We start from the raw sequence: 22,139 nt of genomic DNA on the forward strand, positions 1-22,139 counted from the left end.
AGCTGGGTTGCCTCACAGCTCAATACCACCTGCGCTCTATCGAGCCAACTTTAAATTCAATTAGAGATGACAATAAAGGACTTCAGATATTTTTGCCGTGGTTCCTGGTTGCTATAAGGCAGCTTTGGTCAGGAAATCTCAGGGAGATTTCCCAGAGACAGAACAACACCCATGAGAAATTACAGTTGAGACTTAGAGTAGTATTCAGGCTCTTGATGCCCCAGGTTGGATTTACAATATTAATAAAGCATTTACAGTATAATAAAGATGACCCACTGGAGAATGAGAAATCTAGATAAATTTTTCCAATCACCACTGCCACCCTGAAAAACTCTCCCAGTCTTTATGAAACTAGCACCTTATTGAAACTAGGTGAAAACCTGAGAGTTTAACTTTGTATGGGGTAGCAGATACCCCAGACTGAGGAGAGCTCTCCAGAACGGGTTCCTACTGTGTGAGCCAAAATCAAGTTGACCAGAGAGTGCAAACTGGCTGCTGAATCACGGGGTCCCCTGGGCTGAAATAAATGGTGTCACCCATGAGGACGTCACAATATAGAGCACTGTGAATGCTGAAAACACGGGAAATTTGTTTGCTTAACCCACCAGCAGCCGTCATGCCCTTGGAAATTGAAAATAAACCCAAAGGTGAATTTAACAGTGTGGAGCCATCTCTACCCCCGCAGTCTCTCACTCTTCCTCAACCTCCTCAGACTTTAAGGTGATCACAGTTGCTTTAAGAAGAAAAATGATTAGAGATGAGGATAAGGTTTCCCAGTCCCCAAAGAGAAATCAACTAATGGCCACAGGCGCCCATCCAAGTATGCTGGAGAATTTGGAGACAGCAGAGACACAAATTTTTATGGTTCTGTCACACAGAGTTACCCAGATTACTATCTTACCGGGACCTATGGAAGAAAAAGGCACCAGCATCAGTGGAAAGATTCACAGTGGGAAGAAGGAAGCTAATACTCTCTACCTTCAGCGCCCCACAATCCTCATTATTCACTTGAGCTACAAATTTTGTGACTGATGATTTTGCTCATTTGAGACTCTGGCAAAAAGCCTCTACCCAGAGGCTCCCATTGGGGTTCTAGATTTGCTGCCTCCCTGACACAGCTATCAGGGGCACCCCTTTTTGAAAAGTAGCTATTAGCTTGCCAGTGGGCTCTTGTCAAAACTAGACCCACGGAACAATGTGACTCTCCAGCCTATGATGTCTAATATTAAGTCAGACTTAATGACTAACAATGTGGCAAGGGCCCAAAATTCCTCACTTGTCAAATGGAAATGGTATATTCAAGAACACAACTGCCCTGGTCCCATCAGCATCTCAGCTTTGTATTTAAAATGTGACAGCTACCTCTGTTCTGTCACCTGATGCAAAGCTGTTGGCTTAACGTGGACCTCAATTCATAGAGCTTCCCTTCAACACTGAGCTTGGTTCACTGATTGGTTCAACTAAACTGAAACCAAATGGTATGTGGTATGCACTGGGCTGCAGCAGCTATTCAGCCTCAGTACTTGCTAAACTGATCCAAAAATACATGCCATCACTACACTAGGAGGCAGAATTCAAGCCATTCTCACAGCACCAGACAATACTTCTGTGGAAGGTAAAATAATGGTACTGAAAGATGTCTAAACCCTAACCCTCAGAATCTGTAAATATGTTACCTTACATGGCAAAAGGCACTTTGCAAATATAAGTATATTTACTTATCCTGGAGTATCCAGCAGGCCCAATGCAATCACAGGGATCCTTAAAGTGAAAAAAGGAGGGCTTCCCTGGTGGCGCAGTGGTTGAGAATCTGCCTGCCAATGCAGGGGACACGGGTTCGAGCCCTGGTCTGGGAAGATCTCACATGCCGCGGAGCAACTGGGCCCGTGAGCCACAACTGCTGAGCCTGCGCTCCGCAACAAGAGAGGCCGCGATAGTGAGAGGCCCGCGCACCGCGATGAAGAGTGGCCCCCACTCGCCGCAACTAGAGAAAGCCCTCGCACAGAAACGACCCAACACAGCCAAAATAAATAAATTAATTAATTAATTAAGAATGCAAATGACCCCAAGGATCAGGTGTTAAAAAAAAAACAAAACAAAAAACAAAAAAACTTGGCTACTGAAATGATCCTAAAAAAAAAAAAAGAAAAGAAAAGAAAAAAGGAGGCAAAAGAAGAGAGTCAATGGAAGATATGACTACGGAAGACTGATCAGAGAGCTGCAACGTTGCTGGCTTTAAAGAGACGAAGTGGGCCATGAAGCAAGGGATGTGGGCATACTCTAGAGGCTGAAAAAGTTAAGGAAACAAACTATGTAAACACACAAAGGAATGAATAATAAATGATTTAATGCTCACTTTAACTTCTCTCTGCCTGCTTAACAAGTGTATCCGTTTTACAACATTTAATACTAAATCGTTTTCTTCTTCCATGGATAAAAGTCCATCCCTTCTCAACGTCTCATCAGAGATTATCCCTTTCCATGACCTCAGCAGACCCCTCCTACTCCATTAACATCCTGTGCTCCAGTTTCATATTCCTATAAATGTATATGTAACTACTACATTATAGTCAATGCAACTAAAACTATAAATCCTCCTAAATCAGTTCTTAATTACTCAAAAGTTGTCAATAATACTACCTTTATTTCATTACCCTCATACTTAAAATTCTGGGTTTGTTTAAAAAGCAAGCATTTCACATGGTTTCACTGTGTTCAAGAAACCATATTAGGCACTGTGGAAAAAACAGTAAAGTACAAAAGATACGGATCAGTTTTGAAACACAATGTAGGGAATTCCCTGGTGGTCCAGTGGTTAGGACTCCGAGCTTCCACTGCAAGGGGAATGGGCTTGATCCCTGGTCAGGGAACTATGATCCCGAATGCCACACAGCACGGCCAAAAACAAAAAACAAAACAAAACACAATATAGCCTGGCAGTTAGACATATACTAATGACAACTAGTAGTAAAAAAGTGAAATGAAAAAATAAGAAAATTGTGTAAAAGATATCCAAAGCAAGAGATACAGCATGAGTCACACAAGACAAAGTCTAGCTTCATGAGAAAGCCAGAACTAAGTGCTGGACTTGAACTGAGATGGAAGAAAGAAAAGAGGAAAATGAAAACTGAAGAGCATCATTAGACAAAAAAAGAATAATTGGAGCACACAGAATAATGTTTAAAAAAAAAAAACCCAAAGCTTGTTTGGAGGCAATGGGTACAATATGATTCAAACAAATTGTTTTTCCCTTCTGTTACGTGTAATGTGCCAATACCTCAGTCCAAGCAAAGCCTCATCACTTAAGTCTTTCTGACAACTCTTCGTTTTTACTATCAAATCAATCTCCTTATTTTACAATATTAATTATAATTTACAACTCTTAAAATAGTAATAATTTCACTTATTTGAATCAAATATACATCTAGCCTAACCCATCTCAAACTCCAGTTTCACACTTCTGCCTTTAAAATGTTTCCCATTCCACCATACCTAATGTGACTAAAATCAGAATTATCAGTTCCTCCTTTTTATAATGTTTACTCATTATAATGAGTAATTATAATGTTTACTTTTTCCTCAAGGCCCTACTTGTACTTATGGTGGTAGTGTGTCCGCTAGTGAAGACAGCCTGTAACCATCCATCACTTACAATGCACTCTTCCCCTTGCCCTACCACTACCAATCAGATCCCGGGCCTTACAGATTTTATTGCTTCAGTGCCTTGAATATCATTTCCCATATCTTTCCATTCATATAGCTATTAAACTCAGTTTAGACTTCATTACTTTTAATCTGATTCAGGCTAACGTGCTTAAGCAACATAATATAGTGGTTAAAGAGCATGGACTCAGGAGCCAGACTATGTGGGTTCACATTTGGCTCTATCTTATTCACTATTAGCTTGTGCACACTGTTAAACTTCTATGGCATAGTTTTCATATCTGTAAACAATAATAATAATTGTACTTATCGCACAAGTTTGTTGTTGGGGATTCTATGAGTTAATAATACATGTAAAGTACCTAGAACAATGTCTAACATACAGTAAATGTTAGTTATTGCTGCTTGGTTCTCATTGTGGTTGTCATCATCATCATTCTACAAACTGGTCTCCTTATTTCAATTACTTATTAAGTAAAATTATTTATTCAGTACACAAATGCTGATAATACAAACGTAAATAGGACAAAAATTTATGGAGAAATTCCATTGTTTCAATGGGGAAGACAAATACATAAAACTTAGATAAATGTTATAAACAGAACTATCAGTCATCATAGTAGTTCACAAATTCTGTCCCCTCATACAAAACTGGGTGAATAATCTTCCTCGTACCACTATTAAATGCAATCTCCTCTTACTGAGATTGCCATAAATGGCCCCTACCTATATTTTCATGCTTATCATTCTTATTCCCTTACCCCATGTTTTCAACAAACTGAACCTTCTCCATGTTCAAAATACTGTGAAGCTTCTAGCTTTTGTACTCTAAAGATATTGTTCATGCAATTGAGAGCACTGTCCTCTCCTATCTCCTTAGGAAAAATCAATGACAACATTCAAAACGTTTCTAAAATAACACTACTTTCACTTAGCATTTCCTACTGCCTCACAGGAAACTTCTGCCAAATTTCCACAAGGACTTTATTTTCTTCTCACTGGACCAATCTCACTCTGACTCACGTGTATATTTATTTTAACCATTCAGCCTAACCTAAGCTAGCAGTACTCAATTTCAGAAACCACTACCACTTCACATTTCTTTTAAAAAAATTCAGCTGTGGGGGCTTCCCTGGTGGCGCAATGGTTGAGAATCTGCCTGCCAATGCAGGGGACACGGGTTCGAGCCCTGGTCTGGGAAGATCTCACATGCCGCGGAGCAACTGGGCCCGTGAGCCACAACTGCTGAGCCTGCGCTCCGCAACAAGAGAGGCCGCGATAGTGAGAGGCCCGCGCACCGCGATGAAGAGTGGCCCCCACTTGCCGCAACTAGAGAAAGCCCTCGCACAGAAACGAAGACCCAACACAGCCATAAATAAATAAATAAATTTTTAAAAAATCAGCTGTGGTTATATAGGACAAGGTTTGAAAAAAAATAGGCCTACACAACAATTTATTCAGTAAAAACGTCAATTGAGTGATTGATTTTACCACACAGAATCATAATAGGTAACTATCCTCTAAGCAGAGTCACCTAATAATTCATCAATTAAGAATAAATTATTATTGGGGACTTCCTTGGTGGTCCAGTGGTTAAGAATCCGCCTTCCAGTGCAGAGGATGCAGGGTGGATCCCTGGTCGGGGAACTAAGATCCCACATGCTACAGGGCAGCTAAGCCCAGGCGATGCAACTACTGAGCCCGTGCCCTCTAGAGCCCACGTGCCGCAACTAAAACCCAACACAGCCAAATAAATAAATATTTTAAAAAAGAATAAATTATTATTATCCCCATAATTTTTTTATCACAAAAACTTTCCAGTCTACTGGTTACCTGGAAGACTTAGTACAAAGTAATTCCTTACCTATTAGTGGTTGAACCTAAAACTTTTTAGTGCCCATGTGATTCCCATATTTACTTCATGATGAAGTAAACAAGAAACTGAATAAAAACACTTCATAATTTAAACAAAGTAACACTAATATTTGTCCAGAAACCATAAACATGAACAACCAGGCTCTCATTATTTTCTAAAGCTGTGCTTTCCATATGGTATCTACCTGCCACACGTGGCTATTTAACTTATTTAACTGTGGTCTAGTCTAGAACTTCACAATAAATCAATAAAAATTTACATTTGAATGTACTCCTCTCACTTTTCCTCTAATGTAGCTATGAGACAAAGTTTATTTAACAATAATCAGCCCCAAGAAAATAAACAAAGAGCTGAAGACCAAATAACTTATCATAATGAAGGAACAAAACTACTACTGAGAAAAGCAAAAACAAAAAATAAGTGTTGGCAAGGATGTGGAGAAACTGGAAACCCTGCTGGTAGAAATGTAAAATGGTACAGCTGCTATGGAAAATAGTATAGCGGCTCCTCAAAAAATTAAACACAGAATCACCATGTGATCCAGCAATTCCACTTCTGGGTATATACCCAAAAGAGCTGAAAGCAGAGGCTTGAAGAGATATTGTATACCCACCCATGTTCACAGCAGCATTATTCATTCGCAACAGCTAGAATGTGGAAGCAACCCAAGTCTCCATCAACAAATAAATGAATAAGCAAAATGTGGCATGTACATATAACAGAATATTCCACTTATAAGAGGAATCTAGAGTAGTCAAATTCCTAAAAACACAAAGTAGAATAGTGGCTGCCAGGGGCTTGGCGGGGGGGAGTGGGGGGGGGAGTTACTGCTTACTGGTTGCAGAGTTTCCGTTCTGCAAGATGAAAAGAGTTCTGCAGATGGATGGTGGTGATGGGTGCACAGCAATATAAATGTATTTAATGCCACTGAACTGCACATTTTAAAACGGTTTAAACAGTAAATCTTATGTATATTCTACCACTTTAAAAATTAGGGATGATAACTACTACAGAGAGAGAGAAACCTAGGGCCCTTGTCATTACCACTATCATAAAAGAATTGAAACAAGCTCACACAGAGAAGTTTAAGTAGTTGGAGAGCTGCCCCAAACTGCTTATATAATACATTCTGTCTATGCACTGTTTACTTTTTCTTCATCCATTCCCCCCACTTAATTGAAATGCTACAACTAAGACTGAGGTGGTTTTTTCAGTTTAAAAATAGGGAATAGCAGGGGCTTCCCTGGTGGCGCAGTGGTTAAGAATCCGACTGCCAATGCAGGAGACACGGGTTCGAGCCCTGGTCCAGGAAGATCCCACATGCCGCGGAGCAACTAAGCCCGTGTGCCACAACTGAGCCCGCGTGCCACAACTACTGAAGCCTGCACGCCTAGACCCCGCACTCCGCAATAAGAGAAGCCACTGCAATGAGAAGCCCACGCAAGGGAGAGTAGCCCCCGCTCGCCACAACTAGAGAAAGCCTGCGCACAGCAACAAAGACCCAATGCAGCCAAAAATAAATAAATAAACTGAATAAATTTATTAAAAAAAAAAAAAATAGGGAATAGCAGAAACAAACCAAACAAGACAAAATCACTTGCTTTTAAAATACAACTGTTATGTCACAAAGTATTCGGTAAAACAGTACTGTAAAAGTACTTTGTACTACTACTACCTCAAACAATAAGGTAACTGATATGATTAACATATAAAAGTCAATAGTCTTTATAAACAGACAATAAAAGAAGATACAATAATAGTGAAACCCCTTTTAAAATAACAAGAAAGAAATTAACAAAGGGAAGATGGTGGCAACAGAGTAGTTTCTCAATCTCTCTGAATCCCCATATAAAAACAGACAATTTAGGAAAACCAAAAATCCACGGAATAACATTTTACAACAAAACCAAGTGTCAAAGTACTTCCATCAACCCCAAAATACAAACAGAGTGGAACAAAGAACTACAAGATCTGCATGGTAACAGCATTTGTGAGGGGAGAAGGAAGCCACAAGAAAACCACAAAATCACCAACGGTATCCACTGCAAAGCACTAAGGGCTAATTTGAGGACAGCAGCTGAAACAAGAAAGGGTTTTGCAATGGCCAATACCAGATAAATGCAAGCAGCCTCCTGTAAGAAGGGCTGAAGTGGAGTCTCAAATTAACCTTCCAGGCAAGGGTCTATTCTAGGACAGGGACTTACTCCAAAGAAAAATGGTTTCTAAATACCATCCCCACTGAAAGAATATGATACGATAGCAAAAAAAAAAAGGTTATGATGCACTGTGAACAATACACCACTTATGTGGTATTTCTATCAAGTATGCTTAACATAAATCTAATCAAAAGCAAATGAAAAAGACAAATCCCAGTTGAGGGACATGCTGCAAAACAACTAGCACAGAACCTTCAAAAATGTCAACATTGCGAAAGGTAGAAAAGCCTGAGGACTAAAGAGATGTAACTAAATGCAATGTTTGATACTTAACTGAATCCTGGATCAATTTCTTTTAAGTCAGCTGTAAAGAACATTATTGGGACAACAGGAAATATTTGGATATGGACTATATAAAGTAGATGCTACATAAACATTTATTAAATTCAATTAAACATTAATGTCCCTATTCTTCATCCATGGAAAAGGAAATTAAACTAGATAGTGTAACATAGGAAATAAGTATATTAACACATTTTTACTATTAATGGAAAAAATTTGTTACAGTCACCATAATTCTAAGATTTTAGACAGTTGGAATTCAACTCTAAACACCTAAATGAATTTAAGTCTTCACATTATGTGTAATCTCAACCTTATAAAAGATAGTAACTCTACTGAATAAAGAAATTAGTCCCTCAGCCAATTCAATTAGTCATAAAATTCCATTTCATGGGCATGGTATTTAATTGATGCAAACTGTATTAATGTTTATCTTTAATATCTTAACTCAAGCAAAATTTCAAAAAGGCTATTCACATCTACTTGAAACTTGTCTGTTTATCCTCTTTTGACAAGGAATCTTTCCCTCCTAAGTTACAAGCTCTTTATAAGTCTCTTCTCCCAAACACTAGTCTAAGTAAGAACTTCCTGGAACAAAGCAGAGGATTCACGAGAGATTCTTTGTATCAGCATTCTTTTTAGAACACATGAAAACTGCACCATTTGTACTAAGACCAAAAAAAGTTCAATTTGTAATACATCTGATTTATCTAACTTTTAAAGAAATGTGATTATTAAACCTCCAAGTAAAAGGCAGAAAGACTTGTGAAAAAAAGATCCACAGGGGCTTCCCTGGTGGCGCAGTGGTTGGGAGTCCGCCTGCCAATGCAGGGGACATGGGTTTGAGCCCTGGTCCGGGAGGATCCCACATGCCGCGGAGCAACTAACCCCATGCGCCACAACTACTGAGCCTGCGCTCTAGAGCCCGTGGGCCACAGCTGCTGGGGCCCACGCGCCTAGACCCCGTGCTCAGCAGCAAAGGGAGGCCACCACAGTGAGAAGCTCGCGCACTGCGGCGGGGAGTGGTCCCCGCTCGCCACAACTGGAGAGAGCCCGCGTGCAGCAATGAAGAGCCAACGCAGCCAAAAATAAATAAATAAATTTTTTTAAAAAAGAAAAAAGATTCACAGACTTTGGAGTCAGGCATGCTTGGCCTTAAATCCTTGCTCCACCATTTATTAATAGATATCTCCTGTTTTTGTCTGCCCATTATTTTTCTTTAGGTAACTCTTCCCTACTCCTTGTGACCTTGCTAAGACCTTCAACCACAGTAACCCAATACTCCGGACCACAAGAGTGGGTGTGGTAAACAGATAAGGCCAATCCTATGTGGACAACCCTCAGGGTCCCCAAACATTCTCAGTTCCAATGGCTTTCACTTAGATTCTCCTTTGGTATGCCTATAATCACATCTTGTGCCCCAAAACTTGAAGGGTCTAAGATCTTACCATACTTGCAAGCTAACAGTTAGCCCACCAGTTTCATGAGTGCTGGAAGAAGACACAAGACTCCTGGGTTGGACACAGAGGGCTCTATTACTCATAGCAATAGCAGTAGCCAGAGCGTCAGCATTTGCATCGTTCCCCAACCCCCAATTCTGACAGGATAACCCGAAGGAGGCCAGATGACACTTGCACACAGAGTGGGTTGCATTTAAGGAGAGCAATCTTGGGCTTAGGGAACCCAATTCTGAACAGTAAGCATGCTTGCCAATTACCCCAGAAAGAGGTATTATCTCTGTATCTCCCAAGACTATATGCAACTCTGCCCTTGCTCTGGATGGTGCCTCCATTTTCCAAGGCTATTCATTACATAAAAACTTCGAAAAGATAAACAAAGGCAGTTGAGGCCACTGCTCACAAGACGTGTACAAATGTCAGAGTCCCAGGGAGAACTGTCTCCCAACAACTGATGCCAAAACAGACCAATGAAATATTCAACCACTATGATCTATTCTTTCTTCACAACCTTGCAGTTAACTCACTCTCTTACTTGTTCTTGGGACCTCACTGAGTTCTTCCAGGCCCTTGCTCCAACACTTCCTCCAAATCTATATGCCCCCATTCCCTAGTTTCACTTTAAACACTTTTGAAAATAACTTGTCTCCTTATCCTAATACCCAACCTGCTTAGCAATATCTCCCCTAGGATTCTGCCCTCGTCTACCTTCTCTGCTCCATTATCCAGGTGACGAAGTTGTAAGCAGATCGGGTAGGGGGTCTCGGAGAAAGAGAACCAGGCATGGCTTTCTTGACATAAGAGAAGCCATTTCTGGCCTAAGCCATTTTGTGATCTAAGCCTGGCCGCAATGCTTGCCCTTGAACAGGTCTCCATAATTATTGATCTTACAGGAAATGAGGGAAATGCAGGAACAAAGGAAAATTAACAGGGAAGAGCTAAATCAGACTGCATATTCGATCTGTTTGATTTTATTAACCTTTGCTTTTTGTTGCTTTTGTTATTTTAATCATACATAATGGCCTGCCTCAGGGAACCCTGCCCCTCTGCCTGAATGTTAAACTAAAGTGCCTCTGTTCAGCTCACCGGGAGAAAATCTGACCCTGTCCACCTGTGGATGGCTGCAAGAAAGAAGAAATTAACACACTCCCTCACAGAGGCTGGCCATTCCAGGGGATATGTGCAAAACTTACGGCCTTTTTACTTTACTTCCTCATCTCCCCCTCTCAGTGTTAAAAAGAAACTGGCACCCAAACCCTGATAATATGGTTTTTCGGAGACACCAGTCTGCCACCTTCTCGGTCTGCCAACTTTCCGAATAAAGTTGTATTCCTTGCCTCAACACCTCGTCTGCGATTCACTGGCCTGTCTTGATGCAAGCAGAGCGAGCTTGGACTCGGTAACAGAAATGCAGTCAAGAAACAATAATTCAAGACTTCCCTGGTGGCGCAGTGGTTAAGAATCTGCCTGCCAATGCAGGGGACACGGGTTCGAGCCCTGGTCTGGGAAGATCCCACATGCCGCGGAGCAACTAGGCCCATGAGCCACGATTACTGAGCCTGCGCGTCTGGAGCCTGTGCTCCGCAACAAGAGAGGCTGCGATAGTGAGAGGCCCGCGCACCGCGATGAAGAGTGGCCCCCACTTGCTGCAACTGGAGAAAGCCCTCGCACAGAAACGAAGACCCAACACAGCCATAAATAAATAAATAAACAAATGAATAAATAATTAAAAAAAAAAAAGGCATAGTGTTTGCATATGGCCTACACATCCTCTCATATATTTTAAATCATGTCTTGATTATTTATAATACCTAATACAATGTAAATGCTACATAAACAGCTGCCTGAGGCTGGCACATTCAAATTTTTCCTTTTGGAACTTTCTGGAATTTCTTCCACAGTTGGCTGGATCTGCAGATACGTAACCCATGGATACGGAGGGCCAGCAGTATATTTATTATTATTATACTACTTGATCTTTCATATGCAATGACCCTCCTTCTTGAACTATTCACTTCCCTAGATTCCAAAATACCAGTCTTTCCTACTTTTCCTCCTATACCTATACCACCTCTTCATTTCCGCCACAGACTTCTCCCTTCCCCATTACTGCTGAAGTAAGAAAGGGAGGGAGAGACTAATTTACAACAGAATACCAACTAACGGATGTAGAATGAATATGTAGAATGAATGATGGGATTAGAAAATCACCTCTTGTCAAACACTTGTGGCATCGTCAATGGATGCTAAAACTTGTGGGTGAAAATTTGTAAGAATCAGGACATCTGCGTAATTCTCAGGGTGTGGTAGCCACCCTCCAAGACAGTTCCCAATGATCTTTGTCCCTAGGCAGTATCCACCCACACTGAACAGACTGCCCTATGTATCCATTAGAATATTGCAAAAATGATGGTGTGCCTTTAAAGTGGTTAAAATAGTAAATGATACTTTATATATATTTTACCACCAAAATATGGTTTAGAAAAACAGGCATCTAACTGGGGGGACAGGGACGGACACACACACACACACACACCATGTGACATCTGAGGCCAGGTCACAAAAAATACTGCAGCTTTCACCTTGCTCTCTCTTACTCTGGGCAAAGGTCACTCACTTTAGGAAAAGCTAGGTGCCATGTCATGAGGACACTCAAGCAGCCCTATGGAAAGGTCCATGAGGCAAGAAACTGAGGTTCCTGCTCAGCCAGCACCAACTTAGTGGCCATGTAAATAAGCCATCTTGTAAGCATACCTATCAGCCTCAGTCAAGCCTTCAAATGACTGTACTCCTGCCAACATCTTGACTGTAATCCGATGAGGGACCCTGAGCAAGAAACACCCAGCTAAGTCTAAATTCCTGACCCACAGAAACTATGACACAATAAATGTTTATTATACTTTTAAGTCACTAAATTTCAGGGTAATTTGTTATGCCGCAATTGGTAATTTATACACGTTTTTGTTACAAGGCATGGGATGCTACCATAAGAGAAAACCTAAAAATGTGGGAGTCACTAGGAATTAGACAGTGGGCAGGAGCTGGAAGGACTCTTAGGAGATGATGCGTGAAAGCCTAACGAGCATGGAAGAGACTATACCTAGCCTTTCAGGAGGCTGCTAAGGAGGGCTTAAAAGAGAAAAAAATGTACTTGAAAATTAGAGGAAAGGGGGTTCTTGTTATGTAGTAACAACATTTAGCAACATTATGCCCATGGTAACATAGAAAACAGAAAGTGTACTCAATGTATTGTATGATTTAACAAGGAGATTTTCTAGGTAATATGTTGAAACTGCAGTCTTTTTGCTATTTATAGTAAAAAAGCAGTATAGAGATAAACTAAACTAGGAAAACCACTGACAAAGAAGGAACCAAGACCTGCTGGTTTTATAAGTTGCCAGTCTTTCCAGACAGCAAACAATGCTAAAGTAAGGACTAGCTTCCAGAAAAACATAAAATCTAGGCTACTGTCAGAAAACCACTATATGAGAGGAAAGCAAGGGTGTGGCTGTAAAATCCACTGTTAAGATTTAGTGAGCCTCAGAGAACCTGAAACAATGTCAGGTGTCAGGGTCAGGAAAGACAAAGAAAGAATGAGGAAATATTCCAGACTGGGAAAAACTAAGAGACAGGACAACTGACTGCAATGTGTGATCCTGGATTGTATTCTGGAGCAGAAAAAAAAGTCTCCCTCTTTTAGTATGGAGGACATTAGTGGGTGGAATTCAAATAGGATCTATAGATCTAATAGTTCTGCAACAATGTTAATTTACTGCCTTTGATCACTGTACTGTAATCATGTAGGAAATTTCCCCTTTTATTAAAACTACACATTAAAGTACTTACGCTAATAGGGCATTATATTTATAATTTACTGTCTCAAGTTCAGAAAAAAAGATTATACATAGAAAAGTGAGCGAAACAGGGCAAAGGCGGGAGAGGAAGGGAGGGCATGAAAAAGCTAACAGGATGAAATGCTAACATCTTGGGAGTCCAGGTGAATGGTGCAGAGAAATAATGTGTAGTATTTTTGCAACTTTTCCCAAAAGTCTAAAATTACTGCAAAATCAAAAGTTAAAAAAAAAAATGTTAATCCTTCTGGCTGGCTGCCCAACACCCCAGGATGAAGGATAAAACTAGCATTACTTATAAAACTATTCATGAAATGACACCTTTTTATTTTTAATTGGGGTATAGTTGTTTTACAGTGTTGTGTTAGTTTCTACTGTACAGCAAAGTGGAGTTCCCTGTGCTATACAGCAGGTTTTCGTTAGTTATCTATTTTATACATATTAGTGTATATATGTCAATCCCAACCTCCCAGTTTATCCCACCCACCCCCTTGCCCCCTGTGGTGTCCATACATTTGTTCTCTACATCTGTGGAAATGACCTTCTTAATTAAATAGTCTCATCTCCCGTCACTCTTCGGCCCCACCAAACACACACTCCAAACATTCTAAATTACTGTTCCTGCAAAGCCCTGCCCTCTCCCCTCTCTTAACTCTTTGCACACGTAGAAGCTTAAAGCTTTAACCTGAGTGGAAGATTTCCAAAGGGAAGTACAGAAAGGGTGTGTGTGTGTGTGTGTGTGTGCGCGCACGTGTAACGGGTGACTCTCAAAACTGAAAACTTAAAAAAAAAAAAAAATACAGAGAAGTAATGACAGCTCTGTGATTGAGAGTTTTATTCCTCCAAGGACCACAGAGTAGCCCAGTTCTCTTCGAAGAGATGAACAGTCCTAAACAAAAGGGAAGTCCAGTCAATTCCCTGAGGTTCACAAAACACTAACCAAAAAGCCTATCTCCCCCAACCTCCCAAAGCACCCTAACAGTATTTATACTAGCAATAACTCCTTTATCTGTTGCCAGTTATTAATAACAGAATGGAACCAAGGGCAAGTAAGGGGGTAGAGTACAGGATGGGAGATAAATCCCTCTAATTGTAGTAGGGGACAGATGGATTTCTGTCATACCTATTTGGAACTGAGTATATTTCCACAAGATGCACTGCCACTAATGTTAATGTGGTTGTAAAGTATTGTAAGTCTAGTATAGCATAATACTATACTACTGATATAATATAAGTTAACATTGATGAGTGGAAAGAGGATAAAGTGAGGATCAAATGAACTGGTACAGATTATCTCAATGCAATAAATAACCACTGATTTCTAAATGATGACCTCCAACTTAGCCTCTAGAAAAAAAAATCCTTTCTGAAGCTCGCAGCCTCACAAAACAATCGCATGCCTTCAAGTCTGATATGCATCTCCATTTCCTAACTCTTGCCCACATCTCACTCTGACAGTGCTTCTGTAAACACAAAAACACTAGGCTTAAAAAAAAAATTCTATTTTACAATGAGCATTAATTGACATTAATAGTCTTAGAAGATATTCTTCTTAAACAGTAATTCATGATCCAAACTATTTCATGATTGAATTAAGCCCCTCCTATAATATGCATAGCTTTTCATTCATTTCAAACATGTACTTTGATTCTTTTAAAAATAATATGCCAATTTTTAGAGAAACTGTCTCTCATTCAAAGGTATATCTCACCATTAACTTTTCCTCTCTCCTTGCTGGCATTTCACAGTTAATATCTAACCAGTAATAATATATCTTGGGCCACACAGAAATTCTCTGAAAAGCAAAGGCTAAGTATTGGGTTGGCCAAAAAGTTCGTTTGGGTTTTTGTATCCTATGGAAAACCCAAACGAACTTTTTGGCCAGTCCAATATTTTTTTAATCTTCTTATAGTTATATATAAAAAGTTAACTTATAAATTGATTTCATTTAAAAATAAGTGAGTTGGATAATACAATATTTAGTATTAAATATTCTTTATCATCACTTACTTATAACTTAATAAACATGTGACAGAATGAACACAGATAAAAGAATTCACAGGGAACATGATTCTAACGTATCTTATGAACAATATCACCAAAATTTAGTTCATAATATATAATATTTTAAATTAGTAAAATCCAAATAGATTATAAGTACTACTTGTCAAAACATTTTATAACACGATATGCATATTTTCAAGACAACCCTATTAGATGTTAAAATCTTAAAAGTAAGGAGGGATGAAGAGAAAGAAAGTCTATAACACCCAATCTTTACAGCTACGTTATCACTTAACATCATACCATAATAAAAAAAGTCCCTCCCCAAATATTCCTAAGGCAAGCAAACAAGTCTAACAATAATAATAAATTTATAGTATGTTTATCTCACAGCCTTTATAGAGTATCAGAAAATCTTAATTATTAGAAAATAAAACACACAAACTGATTTTAAGTCTGACAACAAAATCAAGTTGTACTAAACTTATACGTGTTAAAAGCAAAATTCAAATAGTATTTACATACTAATGAAAATACCAACTGCTAGAAGTTAAAGCTAAACAAGTTTGACTAACTTCATACATTGTTTTTTAATACAGTATTCAACAACTGCAAAAACTCATAAAATGAAAACTTCAATTCATTCCTAGAGGGAAAAAAAGATTAATAAATAAATATAGTCACCAGTACCGTATTTATTAAACACTGTACTACATTTAATAATTGTCCATTAAAAATAACATGACAGGGCATAGATTAAGATAAATATGGTCATACAGCAAATACTTCTTTAAACAAGATAATGCTCATGAAATGGCAGAATATAAGAACATCACTGGTATGACTTCACTTTTCACAATTTATAATAAGCCCTACCTAAGACTTCCTCAATCATGATTAATAAGCTTAAATAAAATCTCACAATGCTTGTTACAAAAATTGCTAATTAAACCAAATCTGCCATTTTTCCATGAGCAATGCAAGCAACAATAAACAGCAAAACCAAACCCTACTATTGTCACTATCACAAAACCACCTCGTTAAAGAACTCAAAATGAATATGTGTACTTGTTGCCTAAGATCTACCAAAAATATATAAACCTAACAAATGTTCGGAAGGAGAATATAAAGTTATAATTCTTATTCACTAATAATTGGAAAATTAATCTCAAAACAAAAAATTTAAGCTTTCAAAATGTTTACCTTGAAAAAAGAAACAAATTCTAACCAAATTCCTAAGTATTTACAAACATGAAAATGTTAAGTGATTTAGTTTTTCACACAATCTGTAGAAATATCTTCCAAACTAGTTTATACCAACTGTTTAAAAGTAATATTCTTTCCTAACTGAAGAAGTCCTTTGTATCTTCACTTTGTTGAAAACAATCCATAGCGGTATCCTTTTCCTATGTGGGCAATATGTCCTATGAATGATTCTACAGTACTTATCATTAGTTTACTAAAAATTACTCATATCCTTTACAATAAGTAAAAATGTAAGCAGAAAACAGGTAAGTCAGAAGAAGACAGATTAGTATTAGGCAAGCTTTTAGTGTTTTAATTAAAAGAATATTCTCAAACAAATGGTATGACATTTGGTCATTAAAAAAATAATAAACCATTAGCACCACTGGGGAAAAAATAACAGTCAAGAATATATAGAACTTCAAAATTGTTCTATATTATAAAGGGAAAAGGCTGATGAGATTTTTACTTACATGTGAAATAACCAGTTAATAATATCTAGCAACAAACCATTATTGCTAAAGTTACCCAAAGATTTCAAAAGATGACCAGAGTAACACATGCAAGAAATCCCTCACATGCCTTCAATCAAGTTTTCAATATTTCAAATTTTCAGTTGAAATGGGTACAACCATATTCACAAATATGGCATATTATTTTAAACCTACTCTTTGACTTAATACTCTGTATTAGCCAAAATTTTTCAGTATTTCAATGTTTTCATTCAGCTATCAAGAACTTAATTTTATCTAAAAAAGGGAAAAAAATCTATTAAGTAGATGTGCTACATATTTAGCAACAACAAATCCACTTACTTTTTTCTCTTTCTCATGATGTTTATCCTGAGAGTGAGAGGAAGAATCACTTAAACTTTGATCATATGACCTATTACATCCCCGTTTGCTCTTTTTCTAAAAAAGAAAATATGTATACATATAGGTATATGTATATAAAATTTGAAATCTTTTTTGTTAGGTTTAAACCAATTCAAGTGTGAAGTACTGTAAAATGTCTACTGAAGGAAAAAAAAAGTCTATTTCAAACTATATACTCCAGACACCATCCATATATTATATATTGCATTATAAAGGAAAATCTAACCCTAAATCTAACATTAATGCCATGTTTTTGTACGTTTATTAAAAAGTGTGAAAACAGACTATATTTTCAAACAAGCAGTAGCTTATTTGTCATTTTATTAGAAAACCACCTCATTAAAGAGATCAACTATAGTTTTCAATGTCTGGTTTAAAAAACTAAAGATGTTTCAACCAAAAATAGAGAATGCCATATTGAAAAAGGATGCCAAGACCAGAAGAAAAGAAAAGAAAATATCTGAAGAGTTACTCTATGCCACTAGGAAAAGCAAGAAGCCTTTTAATCTTATACGTTCAGTATTAAGGCATACAATTTTCTAAAAATTTGTCTCTGCAGTTCATATAGAAAAAAAAATGAAAGGAAATGTCAGCATTAGACCCATGCATTTTTCAAAGCATTACTAAAACTATTACACATTTCTATTTAAAATACTTACACAGATTCATAATAAAGTACGACAGAGTTACTGGAGGTGTTAAAATTTGGTGGTACCATAACTAATTAGTTTAAACTAGATAAAAGTGACTATAAAAGATGATCAAATTCCATGCAAACATAGATCTTATACAATCTTATTAAATTATTAAACAGACTTTTTTCCCCAACCACCAAATGGGATAACAGCATATTAATAAGTAACAATGAAAAAATTCTATTTACGCAAAGTTCAAAATCCACTTTCATTATTTCTATATTTTATCTATACCATCTCTGATTTAGAAAATGAACATTCCAATGTGGTTTTAACATCCTAAAGCAAATTTTCAATTTTACTATCTCAAGATTTCTCTTAGAACACTTCAGTGTTCTTTGACAGTCATTAAAATAAATCAAAGTCTTCAATATTAAACAATATATATGTACAATCTTAAATATTTTATATGCATGAACCAGAATACTGGAGTCATGAGCTGCTCATTTCTTAAGAAAGGGGACCCTAATGATATTATTTATTTTTAAAAAAGAAAGAAATAGCCCTATTCACAGGGGAGAGATAACAATAAAAAATAACAGTGAGACACTAAAGAAAAACAAAGAAGCCTTAAATTTTCAGTATACAAATCCGATACCACTAAAGACTGAGAAATAGACAATGGGGCATTAAGGAAATATTGATCTGTCAAAGGAACATGGACACAAAATACGTAATGGTTAATCAAATAATACTAACTCATCCATGCTACTATGTGACAGTAAAGAGTGATCAAATCTAATATTTCCAAAGTTGCATTTAAATATATTTTTCTCAAGATCTTTAACCAAGAAGTTACAAAAGAGCCTTGTTTCAGGTTTACTATCTCCAAGTAAATAAAAATGAAAATAAATAATAAAATGGGTAATAGTAATAAAGCAAAAAGATGAGAAGTGATAGAGAATCACAAAATACATAATCAAACTTAAAAAATTAAATTAACTGAAAACGGTGGTAAATTACAAAGAGTTCTTTACACATTTGTATTTTCTACTAAATGTATACCAACATTTACTATTAACTATTAATATATATTCTAAAGTAGAATATTTTAGAATATTCACCTTTATAAATGAACCCAAGCAAAACAAAATCTTTTAAAATTACTAGAGCTTTTAATTCCCAACAAAGAACACGCTAAGCAAATTTAATCTGAAGCACAAACAACCAAAAAAAGTAATGGCTATTATGCCTTTTCTATAAAAGACTCAACTCCATTGTCAAAACTAATTATTATCATTTTAAAATTAAATTCAAGACAAATTCTTACCAGCTTACTGAAATGGTATTTACAGTAGCCACAGTATTGGACGTTATCTGCACCATTACCTTCTTCTTCACAAAGTAGTCCTGCAAACTGAGCACTGAAAAAAAAAAGCCAAGTATATCAACAAAATTTCAAACCATGGTGTGTGTATATATATATCTCTATATATTATATATAGAGATATATATAAAACTTAAAATTCACTTCCAAGCATGTAGGGTTTATAAGAAAACCCTACATCTCCTAAGAAAAAAAGGGAAAATAAAAGGCTTTATTCTAGCTGAGACCAAGAACATTTCATCCCATCCTATGACTGATATATTCTTAAAGTTATAAACATGGTTTAAAATAAGCTTTTCATCCATCTCTAACAAGGATGAAGATTTATTCACGTTTTATGTCACCAAGTAGACATTAAATTTCTTTTAAGATATCCCCACACCCCAAACTTAACACTTCATTTTACTTTTTCAATCTCTATCACAGGTACAATTGGAAAGGCCAGGCGTGTAAAGGGCTGACATGACATATGATGGTATTCACTCATGGATGTAGATTACATACTGTTAGAAGGAAAATGCTTCAAGTCATACCATAGTACAGTAGGTAAGAGAAATGTAAGCTGTGTTTTTCTAGTCAAAAACAATGGAAGAAATGGAACTGAAACCTAAAGCTATGATATTCATATTTTTAAAAAACACTAAGTGCTAAAGTTTAGAATCATCATCTTGTCAATTTGACCTTCCACTTTTAACATTCCAAAATTAAAGTACTAGTATGTATCTCATACCCAAAAAAGGTCTTTCATCTTTGGAAATTTAAATACAATATTAAGAGAATTCTTTTTATTTTTTATTTAGGTATAGCTGAATTACAATGTTAATTACTGAGGTACTACAGCAAAGTGACTCAGTTATACATATATGTACATTCTTTTCCACTATGGTTTATCACAGGATACTGAATATAGTTCCCTGTGCTATACAGTACGACCTTGTTGTTTATCCATTCCATATATACCAGCTTGCATCTGCTAATCCCAAACTCCCAATCCATCCCCCTCCCCCTTGGAAACCACCAGTCTATTATCTATGTCCCTGATTCTGTTTCTGTTTCATTGATAGGTTCATTTGTGTCATGTTTTAGATTCTACATATAAGTGATATCATATGGTATTTGTCTTTCTCTTTCTGAATTACTTTGCTTAGTATGATAATCTCTAGTTGCATCCATGTTGCTGCAAATGGCATTCTTTCGTTCCTTTTTATGGCTGAGTAGTATTCCACTGTGTGTGTGTGTGTGTGTGTGTGTGTGCGCGCGCGTGCGTGTGTGTATATGTGTATATATATGTGTGTGTATATATATATACCACATCTTCTTTATCCATTCATCTGTCAATGGACATTTAGGGTGTTTCCATATCTTGGCTATTGTGACTAGTGCTGCTATGAACATAGGGGTGCATGTATATTTTTGAATTATACAGTTCTGTCTGGATATATTCTCAGGAGTGGGAATGCTGGATCATATGGTAATTCTAGTTTTAGTTTTCTGAGGAACCTCTATACTGTTTTCCACAGTGGCTGTATCAACTTACATTCCCACCAACATTGTAGGAGGGTTCCCTTTTCTCTACACTCTCACCAGCATTTGTTATTTGTAGACTTTTTAATGATGGTTATTCTGACTGGTGTGAGGTGGTACCTCACTGTAGTTTTGATTTGCAGTTCTCTAAAAATCAGTGATTTGAGCATCTTTTCACGTACCTAGTGGCCACCTGTATTTCTTCTTTGAAGAAATGTCTCTTTAGATCTTCTGCCCATTTTTCAATTAAGAGAATTTAAAAGAAACAAAAATCTTTTCCATGGGACTTCTCTGGTGGTCCAGTGGCTAAGACTCCATGCTTCCAACGCAGGGGGCCCAGGTTCAATCCCTGGTCAGGGATTTACATCCCACATGCCACAACTAAAGGTCCCGCATACCGCAACTAAAAGATCCCACATGCCGCAACTAAAGATCCAGCAGGCTGCAATGAAGATCCCGTATACCACAACTAAGACACAGCGCAGCCAAAAGAATAAATATTAAAAAATATATATTTTCCATTCCCCAAAAGTAATCTAAAATGGACTTCATAAATCCACATACTAAAAGCTCAGGAAATAAAGCCTGTTCCTATACTGGCTGCTAAATATAGACTGGTTTTTAAAATTAATAACTACATGAGTTATTCCCAAACTTTTATTTTTTATTTTATTTATATTTTTTTGACCGCACAGCATGTGGGATCTTAATTCCCCCACCAGGGATCGAATCCGTGCCCCCTGCAGTGGAAGTGTGGAGTCTTAACCACTGGACTACCAGGGAAGTCTCGCCAAACTTTTATTTTTAATTGTTGTCTATTATGTTGAATGTTTTGTTCTAGGATAATTTATGCTTTTGAAATTTTATGCTCAAAAAAACATATAAGTACAAGTTTTAGTATCAATTTACACTGCCTCCAAAAATTTAGTAACACGTGTCAAGAACAATAATAATGTTCACAATTTTTGCCCTGAAATCCGACTCCATGGAACTGTGCCCACTTCATAGTAAATACTCAATACATAATAGCTATTAATTATCATTAGTTACTATTCTAAGGAAATTACATTTATGTTTGTTGAATGCACAAAATGTTCTTTACAGCACCACATATTATAAAACAA

The 22,139-nt window shown here is 37.2% G+C and overlaps 1 protein-coding gene across 10 annotated transcripts in view; it reads right to left on the reverse strand.

Moving 5' to 3' along the window:
- The window catches only part of MLLT10 (MLLT10 histone lysine methyltransferase DOT1L cofactor), a 246,892-nt gene that overhangs the window by 119,030 nt on the left and 105,723 nt on the right, over window positions 1–22,139 (reverse strand). For 9 of the 10 annotated variants that reach the window (XR_009699476.1, XM_061181607.1, XM_061181603.1 and 6 more), the window contains 2 exons: window positions 19,435–19,528; window positions 17,410–17,505 (listed from right to left, as the gene is read on the reverse strand). Coding sequence is in view for 9 of the 10 variants with exons in the window: in XM_061181607.1 (XP_061037590.1) it covers window positions 17,410–17,505; window positions 19,435–19,528 (190 nt within the window). In the remaining variant the exon portion in view is untranslated. The remainder of the gene's footprint in view (window positions 1–17,409; window positions 17,506–19,434; window positions 19,529–22,139) is intronic. The other variant, XM_061181604.1, reaches the window with a different exon arrangement.

The sequence above is a fragment of the Eubalaena glacialis genome, chromosome 2, assembly GCF_028564815.1.
Source record: "Eubalaena glacialis isolate mEubGla1 chromosome 2, mEubGla1.1.hap2.+ XY, whole genome shotgun sequence".
NCBI classification, from domain to species: Eukaryota; Metazoa; Chordata; class Mammalia; order Artiodactyla; family Balaenidae; genus Eubalaena; species Eubalaena glacialis.